The 19,699-nt window shown below is 38.2% G+C and overlaps 2 protein-coding genes and 1 long non-coding RNA gene across 36 annotated transcripts in view; 2 read left to right on the forward strand and 1 right to left on the reverse strand.

The window, feature by feature from the left end:
- LOC117665675 (WASH complex subunit 2C-like) overlaps nucleotides 1–1,420 on the forward strand; it is a 47,038-nt gene extending 45,618 nt beyond the window's left edge. For all 10 annotated transcript variants that reach the window (XM_034417836.3, XM_087895463.1, XM_087895460.1 and 7 more), the window contains one exon: nucleotides 101–1,420. In XM_034417836.3, coding sequence (XP_034273727.2) covers nucleotides 101–237 — 137 coding nt within the window. In that variant the 3' untranslated portion in view covers nucleotides 238–1,420. The remainder of the gene's footprint in view (nucleotides 1–100) is intronic.
- An 853-nt stretch (nucleotides 1,421–2,273) lies between these two features.
- Nucleotides 2,274–5,263, reverse strand: LOC117665741 (uncharacterized). The gene is made up of 2 exons (XR_004591457.2): nucleotides 4,650–5,263; nucleotides 2,274–3,574 (listed from the first exon to the last, which is right to left on the reverse strand). It is a non-coding gene; the product is annotated as an uncharacterized LOC117665741 (long non-coding RNA).
- Nucleotides 5,052–19,699, forward strand: part of ZFAND4 (zinc finger AN1-type containing 4) — a 31,675-nt gene continuing 17,027 nt past the window's right edge. For 10 of the 25 annotated variants that reach the window (XR_015734568.1, XR_015734565.1, XR_015734569.1 and 7 more), the window contains exons 1-7: nucleotides 5,052–5,331; nucleotides 7,962–8,155; nucleotides 11,394–11,469; nucleotides 11,988–12,055; nucleotides 14,502–14,688; nucleotides 17,045–17,192; nucleotides 18,306–19,442. Coding sequence is in view for 20 of the 25 variants with exons in the window: in XM_034417877.3 (XP_034273768.1) it covers nucleotides 7,972–8,155; nucleotides 11,394–11,469; nucleotides 11,988–12,055; nucleotides 14,502–14,688; nucleotides 17,045–17,192; nucleotides 18,306–19,442 (1,800 nt within the window). In the remaining 5 variants the exon portion in view is untranslated. Of the gene's footprint in view, nucleotides 5,332–5,360; nucleotides 7,579–7,961; nucleotides 8,156–11,010; nucleotides 11,119–11,393; nucleotides 11,470–11,987; nucleotides 12,056–14,501; nucleotides 14,689–17,044; nucleotides 17,193–18,305; nucleotides 19,443–19,699 lie in introns of those variants that run through there. The other 15 variants (XM_087895478.1, XM_087895473.1, XM_087895476.1 and 12 more) reach the window with 8 other exon arrangements.

The following is a 19,699-nucleotide window of genomic DNA, read 5'->3' on the forward strand; positions in this document are numbered from 1 at the left end:
GTTAATATAAATGTAATTCATCATTTTCTTTTAAAAAATGTCTATGAAACAATTTTGGTCACGCACAAGTACAGATTAACATTTTTCTCCTTCTCTTTAGATGATATCTTCTCCCCTGCTAGTCAATCCAAGTCATCAACAAAAAAGACCACCGTTCAGTCAGTCTCGGGAAGTAAGTGTGAACCTAGAACAGCAAGCACTTTTGACGACCCTCTCAATGCATTTAAAGAGCACTAATAAAGAGACTGCTGGACAATTTATTTTCAATTTGTCACTGAACGCTAATTCCTTTATTCTCTAATCAAATACTCAGTGTGACAAAACAGAATATTCCTGGACTCATTCACTCTATTTTACTCCACGTGACATTTTTTTAAAAAAATGTTATAACAGCTATTTGAGCAAACAATAATTGTCCTAATCAGCTTGTTACTTGTAATGTAATATGTATATATAGTATAAATCAAAATTACAGAACATTTAATGTTGATAAATGGCACTTACAAAATCAATATTTTCTGATCTCCTATATTGTAAGCAAACTCACTTTCTGGAATTAAGTTTATGATTATAACTCATGGTTATGAGAATCTGAATTCTCCTTTTGGGTATATCCTTGGTTACTGATAAAAGATTACTTCATTGTGCTGGAAGGGAAGGGATTAGATGGAATGGAATTTTTCACTACCATATATACTTACGGATAAGCCCTTTCTTCAATAAGGTAAACCCCCCCCCTTTTTTTTTAACCAAATTATAGTTTAAAAAGATGCCATCAGTGAATACGGCTCCGTGTGCCATCTGTGGCATCCATGCCATAGGTTCGCCATCACGGATATATGCTTTAACTGTTTGCTTTCCCTTCCCACACATATACCCTCATTAGCAATTTCTGGTAATTTTAGCCTGAAAATTATGTCTTATCTTAGATGTATGGGATTGCATAAAATTAACCATCAAAAACTGGGAGTGATCACTTGATTTTGCATCGTATCAAAATTCCATTCGTGTTGAATCTGTTTACCTTAATGTAGTATCGCCACCAAGCAGTGATAAAAATGCACATTTTGGGTTGAATGTATTGTTCACACCAATTATTGGATATTGTTTCATGTCAAGCACTACGCATTTTCTCCACTATTCAGTCTGTTCAAAAAAGCAGGGTACATGCATTCAAATCGTTCTTTGAAGGAAAAGGAAGATGATTTCTCATTGAATTGATTGGATGAATAACACTTAAAAAGCTGCAATGAGAGTTGTTATACTGGCTTACATCTGAAGTTCTTGCAGTTATAGAAAACTAACAAGCTGGGTCCATCTATGTGTAACCCTAAATCCCCACAATGTAGCATTTAACTTTTATTCCTTAAACCCTTCCATCTGGAGGAAGAACAGTATAAAATAAAATTAATAAACACAAGTTATTGTATGACACTTTCTGATTCAATGAGGGCAGGTGGGATTTGGTGAGTGTCATAGCTACTGTCCTGGAAGAAACCCAGAGCATCCAGGAGTAGATCTGTAAGAAAGCACCCAAAGATGAACTGCTGAGATTAAACGGAGGTGCATGGGATGTACCATTGACAGATAGCTGAGGTGACAGACACTGGGAAACCATACCAGTGTCTTAAAGGGCTGGATTAAAAGCATGAAGGCTGGCATGAAGTGGAACTCTGGGTTTCCACTTGAGCCCTAGTGTCCCTGTTGTCACTCAAGAAGGCTGCATCATGCCATTTTCCAAAGAGCCAAGCCTTGGGGAAGGGTGCAGTTGCCCCCACAGCCAAGCGTTCCCCAGAAACTGCCATGCACTGCTTACCTTCAGGTGATGTTCTTACTCACGCAATCTCAGGTCTTCCACAAGAAACCTGGGACTTTGAGGGTTCTGAACAGTAATTTAGCTGTTCTTAACACTGCACTTTTCTGGACAGAAAGTTCTGATGTTGTTCCTGGGATGTCTTAGAGCCACTCTCCCAACTTAAGACTAATAGCCCAGAGTGCTCTTACCACCTGTGGGTTCATTTTGGTCTTTACTTTCCACATCCTCTCTAGTTCCTCCTTCAGGCCCTGTTATTTCTCCAGCTTCTCATACTCCAGAGATTGTGGAAGAACATATATCACCCATAGGGGTAAGAAGGAAATGTTTTGAATAAGTTTCTAATGCACTTATATGAGTATCATGGTTTTTTAAACCTACATACTGTACAAATGAGCCCCATATTTCATTATACTTATTCATATAAAGTCCACATCAATAAGCAGCCCACTCTTAAATAGCAAGTGTAATTAGTTCTTCACTTTATTGTGTAAATGGGGCCACACATTTATCTTTCCTATTTGCTTAACTTATATGCTGCCCATCTTACCTAGAGGTGGCTCTAGACAGCTGTCAATCATCTTGTACAACCAATTAAAATATAAATAACTAGTAACATTAGCTTAAAACTGGCAAAGATAGGAAGGGAGCAAGATGCATAAAAGGAAGAAATGGGGTCTTATCTTAGTCCATTAACCACCTCCAATTGGCTGAGCCAGGTCTTCAAACCCCTTCAAGGGCCAAAAGGGTGAGTGTGAATATCACCTTGGGGGGGACATGACGTTCTAGAGGGCAGGGGCCACTGCAAAACAGGCTCTTTTCCTGAACAGCCAGAATTCCTTGACTAACAAGAGTTCACAGCTACTCCTCCAGCGCAGTTGGGTGGGCCAATCCCACTGGGGAGAGGCAGTTCCTCAGATAACCTGAACCCATGCCATGAAGGGCATTAAAGGTAAGAACCAACTCCTAGAATTGGACCCAGAAGCAAAAGTGGCAACCAAAAGTGGCAACCAGTGCAGTTTGCAGAACAGTGGTGTAACATGGGCCACTCTAGGGGCCCTAAGAACTATCTGCACAACTGCGTTCTGCACCAGCTGTAGCTGCCAAATACTCTTCAAGGATATCCCCATGTAGAGACTATTGTAATAGTTCAACATAAGATGACTAGGCTTGAGTGACTGAGTGCAGGAAAGGGCACAACTGGTACACAACACGAAGTTACACAAAGGTTCTTCTAACCACAACATCCACCTGCTCTTTGAGCAGGAGTTGTGAGTCCAGGGAAAACCCCCAAAGTTGTGCCTTCGGTCTGTCTGGGGCAGTGCAACCCCATCAAGAATTAAATGTTAATTCACCCAAGGCTTCCAATCCAATACTGCAATAACAGTCTTTTAACCATAGTAAAAGTAACCCAGAAAATATTCTCTGAAAATTTTAGGTTATGAACATTCTTAAAACTGTACATCTTAAGACTACCCGGTTTTCACACAATATGCAAGATATTCTACATCAACTGAGAACATAGTACATTATTTTTACAAGATTGGACAGTTATTTTTTTAGGCATTCAATTCTATTTTCATTTTATTCGATAACTTTAAAAAGTGCCGCATGCGCTGCTGTCCGTAAGATTCCCCTGCAACTTCTGGATTCAGTTTGGAAAGTGGAGGTGCTGCTCGTGCACACCTGCAGGCACTTGGATCACTTTCCAGGGATGCAAGCAGAAGTATCATTGAGGCTCAGTATTTTGGGTACTTGCAGCTGCAGGAGAAAAAAAAAAAAAAGAAGTGACTGAGAAGAAGTTACTGGAGAGTGACTGAGAAGAAGGGTCTGGAGAGAGAATGGAATGGAATAGAAAGGAATAGAGAATATAATATAGCATAACATAGCATAGAGCAGGGGTGTCAAACTTTCATTGAGGGCCACATCAGGGTTGTGTTTGACTTTGGGGGGCTGAGGTGGATGGATAGCTTGACGTCACTCATGTTAGGGATGCCTGTGGTGGCCCAAGCACTCTGCCAGCAAAAAAGGGCTCCCGATGTCAGTTTTCAGCTGTGATGGCTTCCTGCAACCCTCTACTGGCGAAAACAGGGCTCTGGAGGGTCGCCCACGGCTCCATTTTCGGCTGTGAGCGCCTTCTGCAGCCCTCTGCCAGCAAAAATGAGCTTGGGGGGGGCACACGTGGCCGAAAACGAAGTTCCATTTTTGCTGGCAGAGGCACCATGGGCCAGTCCTTTGCTGTTTCCAGGGCAGCCCCGCAGCCAGAACTGGCCTGCAGGCCTTGAATTTTGACACCCCTGGCATAGAGTAACAGAGTTGGAAGAGACCTTGAAGATTTTCTAATCCAACACCCTATTCAGGCAGGAAACCCTATACCATTTCAAACAAATGGTTGCCCAATCTATTCTTAAAAACTTTCAGTGTTGGAGCATTCACAACTTCTGGAGGCAAATTGTTTCACTGATTAATTGTTCTAACAGTCAGGAAATTTCTCCTTAGTTCGAGGTTGCTTCTCTCCTTGATTAGTTTCCATTCATTGCTTCTTGTCCTGCCTTCAGCTGCTTTGGAGAATAGCTTCTTTGTGGCAGCCCGTCAGATATTGGACCACTGTTATGTCACACCTAGTCCTTCTTTTCACTAAACTGGACATATCCAAATACCTGCAACCGTTCACATTTTAGCCTCCAGTCCCCTAATCATCTTCCTTGCTCTTCTCTGCACTCTTTCCAGAATCTCAACATCTTTTTTTTAGTTTTTGTTTTAGTTTGTTGTTTTTTTAGTTTTTTTAGTTAGTTGGCCGCCAAAACTGGATGCACTATCCCAAGTGTGGCCTTACCAAAGCATTATAAAGCGGTATTAACAGTTCACATGATCTTGATTCTATTCCTCTGTTAATGCAGCCTAGGATTGGGTTGGCTTTTTTTGGCAGCTTCAGCACATACTGCTGGTTCATCTTTTCACTAAATCAGATGGCTGGAAAAGCCTAAAACAAAAATAAAAAAAAAAAAAATCGGAGGAGCCATCAAGGCCAGGCGAATTGGCGGTCGCCCTCTGGACAGGCACGAGATCTGCAGACCTCTTTCAGGATGGCCGACGAACGAATGAAGGGTGGAAAGGCGTCCCGGCCCTAAGAAGGTGTGGGGAAGGGAGAGGCGGTAAGGATGGCACCGGATTCCGATACCGCAATATCCCCGGTGAAGCGTTGCCTCAGCTGAGGCGCCTAACCCCCCTCAGAGCCGCTGCCGCCTTTTCCCGCCATTTTCCGAGCCGCGCAAGGATCGGATCCCCGCGTCTCTAAGCAACCGGACTCGCCCGTTTATCGCGTCACAAAGGGCGGGAGGACGGGTTCAGGCGCCGCCCCTTCGCCGCCGGGCGGAGGGAACGGGCCCTCCCGTGGGGCTGAATGTCTTCCGCTCGCCATCGTCTTCTCCGCTCCATGGCTGCCTCGGCAGCTCCCTGAAAGGGGGAGGCGACGCGTCGGCCCCTCCCGCGGGGCCCTGCGTGGCGGGAAACGGCAGGTGAGGAGGATGGGTCTCCACACCTGGCCGCCTCTTGGGGGGGCGGGGAGGGGAAGCAGGCGTGGCCGCGCCCGCCCGTTTCTCCTCTTTTCCCCTCAGCGTTCCCCGAGAGCCGGTGTCCCGATAGGCGTCGTGGCCAACAAAGCTTCAATGGAGGCTCCGAAGTGAGGCCTGTTATCTTACTTGGCCTGGGAGTTAGATTAGGGAGGCCGCTTTCTTCCCTTCGGGGCGAGCTGGAAATCCAGAGGCTCCCCGCGAAGGGCCTGCTGGCAAAAGGAGGGCCGAAATTGGCCGAAAGAGCCCATCCCTGTATAAAAGACAGTTAGTTCCATTTCAGCGCTTCCATCTTGAAGCTTTTGTTTCTGGCGTCCTTTTTTATAGTTTCCTGGGTTTCGGGCCTTTTTCCCGCCCTTGACCGTAAGAAGGGAAAAGGGCGCAAACTAGCAAGTTTTGATTTTCCCGATCCTGTGGGGAAAGGCGACTTGACTGCTTGGTTGTTTCTCCCAATGGAGTCCGGACCTGGGTTAAATAATCATTGGGGGGCTCTTATTTATTCTGCACGTTAGCCTATTCTCTGTAATTGCAGAGGGGAGAGTGGAGGGTTGAGTAAAGAAACGGCCCTGTTCTTTTGCTCGATAGTTGTGTACACTCAAAACATTGGAGCTTTTTTTCTTTTTTTTTCCAGTGTGGCATATACAGTAGTGAGGATTAGAGATAAAGAACATAAGTAACTTTTGGTAGCACATAGGGTTAATATACAGGTAGTCCTCGAGTTACAACAGTTCATTTAGTGACCGTTCAAAGTTACAATGGGGCTTGAAAAAGTGACTTATGACCGTTGTTCACAGTTACGACTTTTGCAGCCATCCCCATGATTGGGTGATCAAAATTCAGATGCTTGGCAACTGGTTCACGTTTATGTCAGTTGCTGTGTCCCAAGGTCATCTAAATCATCTTTTGTGACCTTCTGACCAGCAAAGTTAATGGAAACTAGATTCACTTAACAATCAGGTTACTAATATATCAACTGCAGTGTTTCACTTAACAACTGTGGCAAGAAAGGTCATAAAATGGGGCAAAAATCACTTAACAAATGCCTCACTTAACAGAAATGTTGGACTCTATTGTGGTCGTAAGCCGAGGACTATCTAGTGATTAGATAAAGGACATAAGTAACTTTGGGTAATGGACAATACCCAATACCTTTGGGTAATATATGCAATAATGATTATGCATGGTGGAGGGCAAGAATCATTTTGACACAACTGATAAGATTGTCATAGTCCACCTAAAAATGCCAGAAACCTATATATTAACTTAAGGCAGAAAGATCAAAAGAGCATATCAATTTCTTTGGTTCCATGGAAACAATAACAATTTTCTACTACTTGACTGTTTGTGAAATCACGTATGTGATTTTCCAGAGTGCTTAGCATGGGATTGATCAGCAAGACCAAAATAGGCAATTGTAGCTCAGTAACTGAATTCTGGCTGTGTTTCAAACATTTTAGTACAGTTCTGCATCTTATTTTGCAATAAGAGCTTTTGCAAAAACATACAGGAAACAATTTGTACCATTCAGGATAGGTAGAATGTTCTGAGTACACAGCTGGTAGGAGTACAAACATCTTCCATTTGTAATATTAGAGGGTTCACCTAATAGTTTTATATCTTCTGTGGTTGTAGAATTGCCAATTGTAATAGATCATTACAGCACACAATCTTGATTATTTTCGTTGCTTGGGAATTGGCTGTTGACATTAATGGAAATGCTTTTCCCAGGAGCAGTATTCTAATCTTACAAATTTCTAGGTTCTTCACACATGTAGGAATTTGGGGATAGAAAATGTTTTTAAGATATCTTTTACAAAATTGATCTCAGTTGACTCAGTTTCCTCAATCGTTAGTATAATGTAGATTTCCATCTACTTAGTTGCTTGCACCAAAGTGGTCTTTTTTTGTAAGGAAAATCTTAACTATCTTCAGTGAGACTCATTTTCATGCAAAGAATTGCTCTGAATCGGAATATAAATCCATCATTTCCCCACCATTCAGCCAAAACTGAAGAAGTTTCTCAGATGAGAAGCAAAATGTTTTCAAGGGAAAAAAACCAAGAAAGTCCAGTAGCCTTTTGAATACAACCATGACCTGGATGATTGAGAATCTCCATAGACAATTTTTAAATTTAGTGTACTCATTCTGTTATAATAAATTAATAATACAGTGAAAGAAGTCATTTATTTACAGGTATTTACATTTTTTGCCTTTAATTGAAATTTGTTTTCTTGCTTTATTTAGTAGTTACTAAAGAATGCTTTAATAGATGTTAATATTATTTCCTAAATGTTATGACAACAGATCTTGTATTAGTCTTAACCAGGGGTGGGTTCTATTTACCTTTACTACCAGTTCGCAATGGGGCTGCATGCGCAGAAGCATTTGGATGACGTCGGGGTCGGTGGGCGGAGCCTCCCGCCGGTTTTACTACCGGTTCTATAGAATCGGTGCAAACTAGGGGCAACCCACCATTGGTCTTAACCTTGAAACATGAACAAAAGCATAGTTTTTCCTGCTTAGAGCTCACTTGAGTTAAAATTGAGATATAACGCCCAACTGATTTTTTTCACAAGGAACACTAGAATGGCCAGCAAGAAGGAACCTCCTTTCTTCAATGAGGATAATGTTGGATCATGTCACTGCAAACTTACTTTCTATGAGACCATGGAGCTCTTCATTGAAACTCTTACAGGAACATGCTTTGAATTGCGAGTGTCTCCTTTCGAAACAGTTATTTCTGTGAAAGCTAAAATCCAGAGACTGGAAGGTACATGCTCTTTTTACATCAGAGTTTAGTTTTGAAATTTGAAAGTTCAGATATTTTAGAAGGAATACCAACAGAATTAAATGTCTGGTCAAAAATTTGAACATAAAATATTTTAATCATATTGAGCTAGAAATAAATTTGGATGGAGATGTAACAAATATATAATTGCTTGGGTCAAAATATGCAAAAAATATTTGTATTTTTATTAAAGCTCGAATTATAACATTTGTCAACAATATGAGGTAAGGATGATGAATGACTGTTCTGTGTAGAATATCTTTAGCAAACACAGGTAGTCCTCATTTAATGATCACAACTGAGACCAGCAACTTGGTTGCTAAGTGATGCAGTCGCCAAAGGAAACTGACCGCAACTGTCTTTATGATTTTATCTCCGTTTTCCCTCCCCCCCCTTTTAGATGCTCATTGGGATAATTAGCAAAAAGGAAATTAATGTTTGTATTTAGATTCATTGGAAAGAAAGGGAATACAGCAGTATAAGCAGGCACATGGTAGGAAAAACAGATCCAAAGGAATGTTCTAGCACCAGCATGCTCCCAGGCCCGAGCATACTAGGCAAACAGCCAGATTAGCACATTCATTTCATTGATTGTATGTATTGATTGTATGTATTGATTGTATACCTGCTTACTATTTTACAATCTCTTTCTCTCCAACCTCTCTGTTCTGTGAGGGAAGGGGAGAAAAAACAGACCAGGCCCAGTATATGAACTAACTAATGGCAGATAGGTGATTTAAAGATGCTGCAAAGGTCCTGAGTGTACACCTTGTTGCAGAGTTATATTTTCAGCATCATTATAACTGATCACTGTATAAGGCAATTCATAAGCAAGATCCATCTGTAATGTTTCTTCTTCAAATAGCCTTCTCAAAAACTTTCTTGCAATGGATCATATCGATTCATTTTTGAAATGCCACCTTTCATGAAATGTGAGATAATATAATGAAAATGAACTAAATTTCACCATTCCATTGTAGTGAGGCACTTATCATCACCATAGATTTATAAGTAATTATTACAGAGTATTTTTTATTTTATTTCTTTTATCCATTGCATTGTGTCATTTTTTTTTAACTTTATGACTGTCACTTAGTGACAGTTCCCAGTCCCAATGGTTATTACCTAAGAGCTACCTGCATATTATGTCTACAGAATTCCACAATACACCAGAAAATTAATTAACCAAGAAATGCAGGTAGTCCTCAAATTACAATTATTCGTTCAGCAATTGTTTGGAATTACAGTGGTGCTTAACAAAGGGACTAATGACGAGCCCTCAAAATTCAAGCTGTTGCATCTCCCACAGTCACATGAACAATATTTTGAGTGCTTGGCAACCAGCTTGCAGTTATGATTGGTTGCAGCATCCTACAGTCACATGATTGCTGTTGCTGATTTTCTGCACCAGCTTCCCATTAACAAAATTAATGGGAAGCTGGCAGGGAATGTGACAAATTGCCCAGGTAAATGTGTCCTCTACCGCCCATCCTTTTTTTGCATGCACCAGCACCCTCTTTCACCCTTTGCATACTCACACCCACCAGCAGCCTCCTTCCTGGCCTCCCTGTACCCACACACAGGCATGCATCCACCAACATTCTTCTTCCCTGGACCTCCCAGTGTTTGCACACAGGAATGCACCCCCAGCACCTTCCTTCCCTCGTCCTCACTGCACTCATACATAGGCATCCCAGCACCCTCTTTCCCCAGCTTCTTTTGAGTTTGTGCTGCACTGAGGCACACACACACACCAATTTGTGCATAACCTACATTGGGACTCCTCTCTCACTCTTCCCACACAAGTGTGGCATTCCCACACTTTATCTGGGACTCCCTCTGTTTCTTGCTTAATATCTTGTGTTTCTTAAGGTTACAGCCAAAATCAGGGCTGCCTGGATTGTATTGCTAAACAATGTGGCCACATGAAGTCACACTTTATGATTGTATCACTTAGCATCAGCAATCCCAATATCAATTTCCATCACAAGTTGAGGACTGCTTGTAAAGATACTGCTCTATTTTCTACTCTAGATTTTTCCAAGCTTATTGTAGAGTTGATCTTCATTCCCTGGATCCTATTTTTAACCTTTTAAATATAGGGACAGTTTTAGGTCATCTGCCTCTTCCCTAGTTGTTCACTATTTCTTAGAGATAAGGATTCAGCAAGTACAGTTAGTATCATAATATGCAAAATAAATATTATTCACTGAGTTACTGTCACTCTCAAGCACCAGTCGTGTTTTTTCAACTTTTTTTTTTTTTACAATTGCTTTTTGCAGCCTGTTGGACAGCTAGTAAACTGATTGCTGTTCTTTTGTTTTAAACATATACCAACTTATGCAAAGAAATTTCTTAGCATTTTTCACCCACACCAGCTCATTGTCAGCTTTAGCTCTCCTATGTAAAGAATCCAAAGCGACGTTGAAATACAAAATTTTTACCTTATCAATGAGAAAGGAGGTTAGAAAACAGCAGTGATCAATCAAATACTATAGTACATGAACTGTATAACAATCTTGGTTTATGACAGTTCTTTTAAGTATTCTCATGTTATTAAATGAAAGCAGAATAAAATTCTGGTATTTTGCAAATTACTTCATTAAGTGAGGAGAAGCATTACTGTATTTTCTCTCAGAATATTGCATACTGACCATTAACCTGATCGTTGTCTTCATGCCTCACTTACAAACTGCATGTCATTGTAAATACAATGACTAAGGACTAATTTAACAAGCCCTTACTTGGGATTAATGTGGATTATTCTGACTTGGAAAAAATATTTTCAAATCCTTAATTCCCAGAGAATTTTACCAAATGTTTTACAATACTTGCAGCCTAATCCACTTCATCGAGCTACAAGGATAAAATGAAAGGAACAATCATATACCAACTTGAGGAATTGTAGGGCAGTAGTTAATGAAATTAACCCTGATGTTGGTGAGGTAATGTAAGATTGTTGTTACTTCTTACTACTAATCAACTGGTATTAACTGCCTTACTTAAAGACAATTTTTCCTATTATTTGGATTTAATCCTGGCACTAAAAATAAGGAGTTTAAATCAGGAATGTTTTGCATGATACAAATTAAAATCATGTTTTTCATTTAGAATATGCTAATTTCAGAGGAATATATATCCAAATGAATAAAAATTTTAGTAATTTTAGTCATAGTTTTGCAAAGTAAATATATTGATTCAATTTTACTAATATTTCAAGGTATCCCTGTATCTCAGCAGCATTTAATCTGGAATAATGTGGAGTTGGAGGATGACTATTCTTTGAATGATTACCAGTGAGTATTCAAATGTGATTATTCAAGTGTTTCTGAATATTTCTTGATTATATTAAAAAAGAGTTGGAAGTGACCTTGGAGGTGCTCTAATCCTGCCCAAGCAAGAGACCCTATACCATTCTGAACAAGTGGTTGTCCACTCTCTTCTTAAAAACCTCCAGTGATGGAGCACCCACAGTTTCTGGGGGCAAGTCATTCCACTGATTAATTGTTCCCACTAACAGGAAATTTTCCTTAGATCTAGAATTTTTCTCTTTGATAAGTTTCCACTCGCTAACTTCTTGTCTTGCCTTCGGGTACTTTAGAGAATAAGTTGTCCCTCTCTTCTTTGTGACAGCTTCTCAAATATTGGAAGACTGCTATCATGTCACCTCTAGTCCTTCTCTTTGTTAGATTAGACATACCCAGTTCCTGCAACCATTCATCATATGTTTTAGCCTCCAGACTCCTAATCATCTTTTCTCTGCACTCTTTCTAGAAGAAATACTTACAAAATATGTCTGATTGATTGTTTACAGCATTTCAGAAGGATGTACTTTGAAGCTGATCTTAGCAATGCGTGGTGGCCCTATTAATACAAAAAGAGGTAGGCCTTTTTTATATTTAATCTTTGTGTTTTTATAGAGAGCATAAACTATCTAAAATTATCCTTATCATTTCCTAATGAATGCAAAGAGGTTAGGGCTAGTATATGATTTATCTCCCCTTTTGTTTTAATTTAATAACATACTAACATATGCACTATAAAGATAATTCTCATTTAGCTACCACATTGGGACCAGCAGTTTAGTCAATAAGCAAAGTGGTCACTAAGTGGAAAAAAGCCTGACCATGACAGTACTTATGATTGTACTTTAGTTTTCCTATGTTTTAGAGTGATAGAAGGATACAACTTCAAACAGATGGGTAAGGCCAAACTACAAGAAAGTTTTTCAGAACTTGAGGAAGCCGGGTAAAAGGCAAATCTTATTAGCATTTTTTCCTCTATTCCCTCATGGTGGAATGTCCACCCCAGCACTGGGATGATGATGATTTATTAAGAAAATTAATGTTTGTTAATTTTAATTGGAGAGGAAGGAATTACTCTTGAAAGCGGCCACACAGTGGGTAATATACATCCAAAATAATGTGCTGACACTGGCTATTTGCCTAACATGCTAGCTACAGGGGTGAAACATTAGGGTCTTGTCAGTTTCAAGAAGGAGCTGCAAGGAAGCTAATTACAAGTAGTCCTTACTTACCACCCCAATTGGTTCTGGAATTTTGGTCACTGATGTAGATATCAGGCAATCATCATGTGATCAGACCCAATTTTGCAAACCTTTTTTACCACAGGTAAAATATAGTTGTTAAGCTTCCTCAATTGACCTTGCTTGTCAGAAGCCAGTTGGGCAGGTTACAGATTATGATCAGGTGATCTCATCAGATGCTGCAACCATTGTAAAAATACCTCTTCTCATCCAACAAGGTTTTTTTAGCCTTCTCCACATCTTAAAGACTTAAATCATTGCATAGACAATTTTTGAGATCATTTCTTCACGTGGAAAGTTGCAACTCCTGTGTAATTAAAATAGATAAAATCAGATTTAATTTTTGCCCTTACTCCATTCATTATTGAAGTATATTCTGTAATATACCATTCAAGCTATGAGCCTAATCTAAATAAGTTGCAATTTATAAATTATAACAAAAAGTACCGGTAGAGCACCCTGATGTTTTATCATTAAATATTACAGCGCTGGTGAATTTCAAAATGACTAATTCAGCAAATATAAATATCTGTTCTGTCTGTCAACCCTTCATGATAGACAAGAGTAGAAAAATCAAAGTTCTGAATGCTAGTACTGCTTTTATTTTATTTTTTAAATTTATTTTACTTTTAGGATTACAGTAACAGAATTTTGCAAGCCAGAAAGTGCCTCCCCTTTATTTTTAAGAAAACTAGGGAAGGTTATTTCTGAGAAATTTTCTTAAATTGCATTTTTGTCTTCTACTTACATTTTTTATCTGACCATTGTCTTGGTTGCAGCTTTTCCTCCTCTTTCTCAAGGGTTATTCTTACAACCTATTACATCCTCTGAATCTGGTTTAGTTCTTTGCTAAAGATTTCACACCATATGTCTGAAACCGATATACTGAGAACGTGTTCTAGTGAACATTAATGAAACATTGTTATATCTCATCAAGATTGATAGGAGAAAGTAGTACAGGCAGTCCTTAATGACTGGTCACTTAGCAACTATTGAAGTTACAGCTGTACCACAGCTACTTTGTTTTCAAAATTTAAGTGGTCACAAACACCTACACCCATGGTCAAGTGATCTCAGTCACCCAGTACTGATTTTTGGCAATTTTTTGGGTATTTTAGGTGTATACTGGTTTCTGGCAAAAAACACCCATTACCACCACCACAAAAATGATTATAAAATCAAGTGCAGTCACGTATTGATCAACTTAATGTCTTAGTTATTACAATTGTACGTCAAGGACTACCTGTACACAATTTTACCACATGTTTTCACGGCTGTGACAACAAATTTGTTCTTGTTTATTTCACTATGTCACTTTTATGCTTGAATGGAAACACCTAACTTGTGAATTGTGGATTATAGTACATCAGCAGAGACTTGGAGAAAATACCAGGCTCTGAAGATTATAGCTAACACTTTTCCAGAGAGTTATGCAATTATGGAAAGGGCGTTGATGCTGTTGGTCTGTACCTGAGATTTTATATGCTCCATGATGCTTTTGATGTTAATGATCTTCCAATTATAAAAAGAAAACTTTAAATTTTGTAAAACAGTAGAGATGTTTGTTGATATTCAACAACCTAAAGCCAGTTTTATTTCTATTTTAAAATAGGGTTTTGTGACTAAATCTGATTTATTTAATAAGATTGCATAATGCTTTACTTGGTTCATTACAAACAAGAGTTTCTGTAAACATGTCCTTCATGCCAGCTGAATGTTTTCATTCAGATGAAAACGTCCCTTTCAAACCATCTTTTTTCTTCATGTTTCTTTTCTTGGTAGTTCCTTTGGAAGACCCAATTAAAGAAATAGCAGAATATATGGGGCCCTGTCGAGATGATGTCTGGGAAAAGGTTCCATCCAGTAAACATGTTACATTCTTGGTCTACCAGGAAGGAGACCAGCTGAATTTTTTTCGAGTTGTGGACAGGGGAGATGGAACTTTAACACCATTATCTGAATCTTTAAGGTATGTTATTTGTAATGTTAAGGATAGTCAAACGTTATTGAAAAATCTAAGCACACTTACAATTAAGTCAGGTTCCAGTGCATTCTGCTCCTGGAAGAGTTTTCAGAGCCATTATATGTTTATCTATTAAAAATAGTCATAAAAGCATAATATAAAATGAAGAAAACAAAATACATAATAAAGAATAAAAATGTTGCTATGATAAATGAGAGATTAATCACATTAGGGCAGAGTGAAACTTAAGACATTTGCTGGTGTATTAAATTTAAAAGAGGGTATGGTATTTATTAAATGTATGATATTGGCATCAAAAATAATGATCAGATGGGCTGACATTAAGAAAAATAGTAGAAATAGAAGAAAAATACAATGCAGAATTATAGTTAAAACATAAAATAAAAATTCAAACAATAAATAAAGCATATAAATATAAGACAAATATAGGTGGCCCTTGTTTAATAACCACTTGTTCAGCAAATGTTTAAATTTGAAAACTAGCTGGTCCCAATTAGCATTGTTAGAATGAGAACGATCTCTTATATACTAAAGCTTGCTTAATGTTATCTTAAAGTCTAAAAGCCCATAGGAATAAAAATGTTTTTAGTCGCTGGTGAACATGTATTCTCAAAAATTGTTTAATGCCAATTGTGTGATAACAATATCTGGTCCTGCTTGATTTTTAATATATTTGTATTGACTAAACACGAAATAATTGAGATTCAAATAAATGACTAAAGACTTTTAAAGATCACCCAATAATTTTATACTGATTAACCTTATAAAATGCATTAAATTTGTGATTAAATAAGAGAAATTGATTTTTGAAAATATACAGTAATGAGCTCATGGAATAGCGGCAGCCGATGGTTTTTTTGCATATACCTTTTGATATATGCAAAAAAAAAAAAAAACCAGGCTCGGGGTGGGTGATAAACATCAAAAGTTCAATCCCATTTTTTGCAGATGTTGAAGAGGCCATGTTCTCAAATAACAAATCTTACAACTAAGTAATGATTTAATTTGCAGTTATAAAAACATGAGACCAGTATATTGGATCATAAGAAGGAATGGGATAATTTTGAATAAATGCTGCAAAAAACTGCACCATAGCAGATGTGGTCAAAAATATTTTATTATTTAGACCAAATGCTATAGTGAAGACAAGAATGAAGAATATTTAACTCGGTGATTAAAACATTTGTCATACCACAGGGCACCGATAACATTTAATGGGTCTTTCTGTTTCATTTCCTCAGCTCTGTTTGTAGAAAGAGGAATTATTTTTTCTTATTTCTTAATTTTTTTCTGTTTACAGAAAATTCATCCCAATATATTTGACTAAAATTTGTCATAAGTATACCTTACTTATACCTTTCATTGCTTCAGATTTCATCATATTCTGTCATAAACACATTTTGCTTATATTAAATATAGTAGTCATTCTCTTATAAAATTCTAGTTTATATTTCATCCCAATCTGGTCAAAAACAAAGGCATTAAAGATAGTTTCAATATTAACTAAACAAGAGTATGGGGATACATTTTTCTGAATCCTGCTTCTCATTTGAGTTTAAAACTGAACTGTTCTACCTGAATCACAATTGAGACCAGCAACTCAGTCATTAAATTCCAATCTGGAACTAATGAGAAATTTCTAAGAATAAGAACATTTAATCAACAGAACAGCTTACCTTCCAGAGTTGTGGGTATTCCTTTTCTGGAGGTCTTCAAGAAAAGATTGGATAACCATTTGTCCGTGATGCAATAAGGGTATCCTGCCTTGGGTAGGGAGTTGGACTAGAAGATCCCTTCCAGCCCTATAATTCAATGAAAAAATAGCTTCTGGGGTTACCTGACTACATGTAACTTCAGTAAAATTTCCCGTTCATGACTGATGTATTTCCCCATTCACAGCGTCTAGTTTCAGAGAGGAGTAACTTTAATTAGATTATATTAATACAGAGGTATTGCCTTTTTTCTGTATCAAAACTAAAGCAGGAAATACTCTCTCCATATGCTTGCAATGAAAAATGACCAGTGAATGGTATCTGAAGGAAAAGAGAAAAGGAGATTGTTACATTCCTTAACAATCTCTACATGTTTTTCCTACGCGTGTATATAGTCACATATCGAGAGTCCCCTTTTTTTATTAGGTGCTATTTCATTTGGCACATATAAGGACAGTTCTCAAGTGAAAATTAGATCTAAAAGATATTTGATGTAAAAAATGCTTTTGAAATATAAAAATATCACTGTTTTGTTTCAGAAACACTTTTGCTATATTTTTATAATTCTGACTTACAAAGTGTTAACATGTACAGTACTAGGACACATCTGAATTTTCTTCTTGCCACAGTGGTGGTTCTGTTTATAATTTGTATGCTGATGATGATGAAGATACAGAAATATCTCCTTCTGGGCAACAGATTATTGAGAACTCCATTACAATGAATAAAATGAAGATGCTAAAGGCAAAGATGGAAAACATGAATCTTAATAAAAAGGTAAAGTCATAAAATATAAGATTATCTCTAGATATCAGTAAAGAACTATTAAAAACCTCTTTAAATAACTTGTTCCATAACAGATCTTACTCAATATACAGTAGAATATCCAAAATTAATTTACATAAGCTGTACAGAATCCATGTGCCATATTTTACCAATATAATGTACTTTTCCTTTTAAAAAAACCATGAATGTGTCATGAAATTACAATGTGTCAGGAAGCTATCATTTTTGGTTTATTATCATATGTCATTTTTAGCCTAAAGAGTACTAAATATTGTGATATTTTCATCATTCCAATCCAGAATTTTTCCAAATGATCTGTAGAACCATTTGGACAAGTACTTTGGACAAGGAGCCAAGGACAAAAAATAGTTCACTTGAAATCAGTCTATTTTCTACCACTAGACGTTTGCCTTTTGATCCATATTTTTTTTTTACCAAATAGATTTTAACAGCCTGAGAAAATTTGAAAAAAACCTGCTCTAATTGGATAGAGATTACTGATTAGAATTACTATTGAAAGGAAAGCAAGTTGTTTTTTGAGTCTGTATATTGAATAATATTTAAGTATTATGAAATTCTTCAAATTGAAATATAAAAGTGAGTTAATGCTACTGTGCAAAACTGGTGATGAAATACATTGGGGTTCTGTAGTTGCTCTATAACCATAATGGCGAACCTATGGCACACATTCCACAGCTGGCACACAGAGCCTTCTCTGGGCACACAAGCCGTCACATATGCTTGAGTGCCTCCTGCCAGTCAGCTGATTTTCGGGATGCATGGAGTTGCGTGCACATGGGCGGGGCAGAGCATGCATGGCCCGTTTTTGGGCCCAGGAGGCTGTAGGGAGGCCTGCTAGGCCAAAAACGGACGGGAGGTGTCACCTGCGCATACACATGGGGAGCGTGGGGGGGTTGCATGTGCATGCACGGGAGTGGGGGTCATGCACGCATGTGCACGGGGGGGGCGCACATTGCATTATGGGTGCTGGCATGCTCATGCACTGTCACGCACACACGCTTTCAGCACATGACGACAAAAAGGTTAGCTATCTCTGCACTATACTATAGTTAAAACTAACCACTTTTCCATTTTTTCCCACAGCCTAAGATCAAAGTGAATCCCCATTCTCCAGTGGTCCTTCATCCATCTAGTGGCTCGCTTGCAGCTGTTCGTCATAATTTTCTTCGAGCACTTCCTCATATTGGGCAATCCTGTCTGCCTCCTGAAAATTTACATAACTCAGGAACATCTCCGAATGCCTTTTCAACCCTAGCACATACTGATAAAAAAGTGTCATCTATTACTAGAAACTTTCTTAAAGAAAAAGACAAATGGGAGAGTATTTCACCATCTCACTCAATTAACAGCATGGCACTGTCTTCCAAGGTATCATCTGTGGAAAAGGGAGAGGCAAAACTTTCTGAAAACAGTGTAGTTCCTCAAGTGACAACTGCACTTGCAAATTTGGAAAAAAATGCACAAAGTGGTACATCATCCAATGAAAGATGTCCTTTCTTGTATCCAGATCTCACCAATGTAAATCTGTACACTGCAGAAAAAAATGTTCTACCAAACAAAGAGCCTCTTGCCTTGGTATCAGAAGCAACTTGCAGTGACTCATACAGCAAAATGTCTGGATCAGAAGAGGGGAATACCACGCTTCAGTTACCACAGGAACATCAAAACAAATCCATCGCAAAAACTTTGACTTTTGCAACAGCAGATAATAGTATTTTTAACTCTCATGAGTTTAGTCTTAAGAAAACACGCCTGTCACCTCTTCATTGTTCATCACAGATGGCACATTACAGTCCTCAGAAATCTCAAGCTCACTCCAAATATTTTGAAGAAGCTGGCTTGAGGCCCACTATTTCTCCAAATATTCTACAGTCATTGGAGGTGCACAGTTTAGCAGATTCCTCTTATTCAAGAACATCTAGATTTCATGGCATTGGTTTAGATTTACCTAGCAAAAGACCTGATCCCCATTCTAAAGTGGAGGCAAGGGATATCACAGAAGTAGCAATTAAGGCTTCCAAAGACCCTGTTGTTTCTGTAAATAACATAAGTTTGCTAAGTTCATTTACCCGAGGCACAAATAGAGATGGCTTACCGAATTCCTGTGGCACAAGCAGGTTTCGGACTTCTGGTATTTCATTAACTACCAACTTTCAACATTTTCAAGAAGAAAGTTTTAGAACAGCTTCTCCTCCCAATGACATGCCTGGATATTTTTTAGTAAGTACTCATACTTTATTTATTTTTTTTACAAAGATGAGATTTGTACTTGTAGTAGGGTTTATTCCCTATTTATTGGTCAAGAATCAAAACTGGCAACTTGTTAAATTGGAAAACATCAATGTATATCAATACTATTTAAATAAGATTGGGTTTTGGCTTTCAAAATTTAAAAGTTACCATTCAATAAATGTTCCATTCTTGGATGTGTTAGTTTTTTTAAACAATGGCCATTTTTCTGAGGCAGATTTAGTCAT

This window comes from Pantherophis guttatus, chromosome 5 (assembly GCF_059756535.1).
Source record: "Pantherophis guttatus breed Tessera chromosome 5, ASM5975653v1, whole genome shotgun sequence".
Classification (NCBI taxonomy): Eukaryota; Metazoa; Chordata; class Lepidosauria; order Squamata; family Colubridae; genus Pantherophis; species Pantherophis guttatus.